This window comes from Mandrillus leucophaeus, unplaced genomic scaffold (assembly GCF_000951045.1).
Source record: "Mandrillus leucophaeus isolate KB7577 unplaced genomic scaffold, Mleu.le_1.0 Scaffold58, whole genome shotgun sequence".
Taxonomy (NCBI): domain Eukaryota; kingdom Metazoa; phylum Chordata; class Mammalia; order Primates; family Cercopithecidae; genus Mandrillus; species Mandrillus leucophaeus.
The window spans coordinates 3,119,375-3,122,700 of NW_012106252.1; the positions used below are offsets into that span (position 1 = coordinate 3,119,375).

The 3,326-nt window shown below is 43.1% G+C and overlaps 1 protein-coding gene across 1 annotated transcript in view; it reads left to right on the top strand.

The window, feature by feature from the left end:
• The first annotated feature begins 349 nt into the window (after positions 1-349).
• TOP2A (topoisomerase (DNA) II alpha 170kDa) overlaps positions 350-3,326 on the top strand; it is a 30,882-nt gene continuing 27,905 nt past the window's right edge. Inside the window, exons 1-4 of the mRNA XM_011998943.1 lie at positions 350-528; positions 1,397-1,552; positions 1,748-1,838; positions 2,196-2,259. Of these exons, the coding sequence (XP_011854333.1) occupies positions 508-528; positions 1,397-1,552; positions 1,748-1,838; positions 2,196-2,259 (332 nt within the window). The 5' untranslated portion in view covers positions 350-507. The remainder of the gene's footprint in view (positions 529-1,396; positions 1,553-1,747; positions 1,839-2,195; positions 2,260-3,326) is intronic.

The following is a 3,326-nucleotide window of genomic DNA, read 5'->3' on the forward strand; positions in this document are numbered from 1 at the left end:
TTTTTAGATTTGAGGGATCTTAAATAGATTGGCAGTTCCTGAGAATAAACATCCTTTGCTTTTTTCACCTGCACGCTTTTGCCTCAGGCAACCCCTTCCCACTTCCAACGCCCATCTCTTTCAAGCTTTCCGCTCTAGAAAACAAGTGAGCCCTTGTCATTGGCCAGAATCCCTGTCAATCTCTCCGCTACATCGCCGAGTGGTGCCTTTTGAAGCCTCTCTAGTCCCGCCTCCCTAACCTGATTGGTTTATTCAAACGAACCCCGGGCCAACTCAGCCGTTCATAGGTGGATATAAAAAACCAGTTACGATTGGTTCTCCTGGAAGGAGACGGTGAGAGCGAGTCAGGGATTGGCTCGTCTGCTTCGGGCGGGCTAAAGGAAGGTTCAAGTGGAGCTCTCCTAACCGACGCGCGTCTGTGGAGAAGCGGCTTCGTCCGGGGTGGTCTCGTGGGTCCTGCCTGTTTAGTCACTTTCAGGGTTCTCGAGCCCCTTCACGACCGTCACCATGGAAGTGTCACCATTGCAGGTACGGCTCGCGGGAGGGACTGGCGGTGGAGCCTCAGCGCGGCCCGGGCATCTCTCTGGCCGCCCGTGACGAGTGAAGCTCCGGGGCTGCGGTCAGGCCTGCGACAGGCTTGGGAGCCCATATTCTCCATTTCCCGGTTCCGGGGTGATCGTGGAGAGGCGGAAGCCCCTTCTGGTGCTAGTAGTGAAGTATGATCCGGCTTCCAGGGTGTAGTGCGTTGTTGCTCTGTTTCTAGGGGCAGGAGTCCGTTGGTCCCGTAGTAGATCCATGTTACAGCGGCCTGGGTGCGACGTTATTGACTCGCGCGGACAGATGCTTTCCCCTCCTGCCCTCTGCTTGAAAACGGTCTTGAATGTCCCCGATCTTGGAAAGGGCAGAGCCTGGCACAGTGTTCCCCTGGAGCAGCTGGCCAGCTTCCAAAAGCGCCCCCTTCCTGAGTTCGCGAGGCTCATGTGGCCGAGGGATTGAACTGATAGCCGCCCCAACTGCTGCTGCCGACCTAGAATCTGTCGTGTGCTCGGGACACCGTGGTTTATAATAATAGGCACTCGGTAAATAATGTGTGCAGGAACTGAAAGAAATCGGTAAATAATGTGTGCATTTTATTGATGACATCTACCACGTTGCTCAAGAAAAGAGGTTTCCAGACAGACCCACTTGGTGAGACAGTATGTGTCTGTTTCACCTGACACCTGAGGACCTGGCCGCAGCGAATTTAAATTGTCCTCTTTGTACACAACCCCACCACTACCTACTAACAGATTGCAATGTGTGTTGACGTCTCACTATCGTAGGCATTTTGTTCCTAGTTTGGGGTAAACTTATGATTAAAAATCCCCTTTCTTCTCTCTCTCTTTTTAATTGCTAGCCTGTAAATGAAAATATGCAAGTCAACAAAATAAAGAAAAATGAAGATGCTAAGAAAAGACTGTCTATTGAAAGAATCTATCAAAAGAAAACACAATTGGAACATATTTTGCTCCGGCCAGACACCTACATTGGTTCTGTGGAATTAGTAACCCAGGTAAAATCAAGCTCATCAAAGGCAGTTACCTAGTAGTTGAAATGGATACTCTTCTTTCTGTACCTCTTGGGTACTGAGTGTCACTGGAACTGGCCTAAATATGGTAACATTTAATACGAAGACTTTACAGTAATCGTGATAACAGAACAATGAATATAGAGTAAAAATAACAGTATTTCTTTGCCTTATTTCTAGCAAATGTGGGTTTACGATGAAGATGTTGGCATTAACTATAGGGAAGTCACTTTTGTTCCTGGTTTGTACAAAATCTTTGATGAGATTCTAGGTGAGTAAATCCTTTAACATAAAGATCTGCTGGTCAAATCTTTCATAAGAAGTATCATTCCAAATAAAAATAAAAAAAGATAAAAGTAAAAAAAAAAAGTATCATTTCTAGCAAACCTGCTGTAGCCAGGGCTCCTGTCATTTCAATTAGTTGACAAAGGTGCGGTAGTTTCCTGGAGCCCAGGAGGTTGAGCTTTCTCCTGGAAACAGTACTATGAACAAAAATTCCTAAATTAACACCTTATTAATGCCACTCCTGTGCTGTTTAGGAACTTTTTTTTCTATATCTTACTTAGAGTTACAGAATGTTTTTTTAAAACACTAATTTCTTACAAATGTATATTTTATTTTCTTTCAGTTAATGCTGCGGACAACAAACAAAGGGACCCAAAAATGTCTTGTATTAGAGTCACAATTGATCCGTATGTCTTTTGCTTAGTTTTTGTTTGTTATGTAGCTCATTGCTATTGTTAGTTGCATATATTTTGATTACTGGTGAAGTTGGTTTTTCTTAAACAGAAATTCACAAAAGTACACAAAAGCAGAATGCTAAAATGAAAAACCTGTGAATACCCACCACCTAGATCCAACAGTTGCCAACGTTTTTCCATATTTTCTCCATCTTTTTTTTAATTAGTTCTTTTTTTTTTTTTTTTGAGGAAGTGCCTGGGCTAGTCTTCGAACTCCTGGCCTGAAGCAATCCTCCAGTGTTGGCATTATGGGTGTGTGCCATGGCACCCAGCCTATTTGCTATGGATCATTTCAAAATAAATTACAGGCCTTATGACACTTAATCCCTAAATATTTGAGCAAGCACCTTCAGTAATGGCCTTAAGTATTCTGGCATCCAGAGTTTTAACTTTTTCTCATGATGCTATTCAAACAGTAAACCAGTAGGTGGTGGTAGAGAATAATTTGATCTAACATTTCTGCTTATAAATACGGGGTGTCCCTTTGTGGGTGATCAGGGTGCTTATTTCACTTTTTTGTTAGTCTGATTAATTAGGACAAAGTATACCTGGATTTTCCTAAGAACTCAATATCATAGTCTTTAAAAAATGTTGAGCTAGTTTTAATTAGTTTTTTTATAGATAATAAGTACTATGTAGAACAAGAACCATAACGCATATCTAGTTATTAACTAAAATGTATTACCATCCAAGAATTAACCAAAATAAGTCCAAATAAGTTTTCAGCATTTTATTTGAGAGCAAGGCAGTTTATGATTGATAGAGTTTTGCTCTTGTTGCCCAAGGCTGAACCCGCCTTCCGGGTTCAAGCAATTCTCCTGCCTCAGCCTCCAGAGTAGCTGGGATTACAGGCACACACCACTACGCCCAGCTAATTTTTTATTTTTTTGATAGAAATGGGATTTCACTATGTTGGCCAGACTGAACTGGAACTACTGATGTTGTGATCCGCCCGCCTCGGCCTCCCAAAGTGCTGGGATTACAGGCATGAGCCACCACGCCCAGCCAACAAATGAATT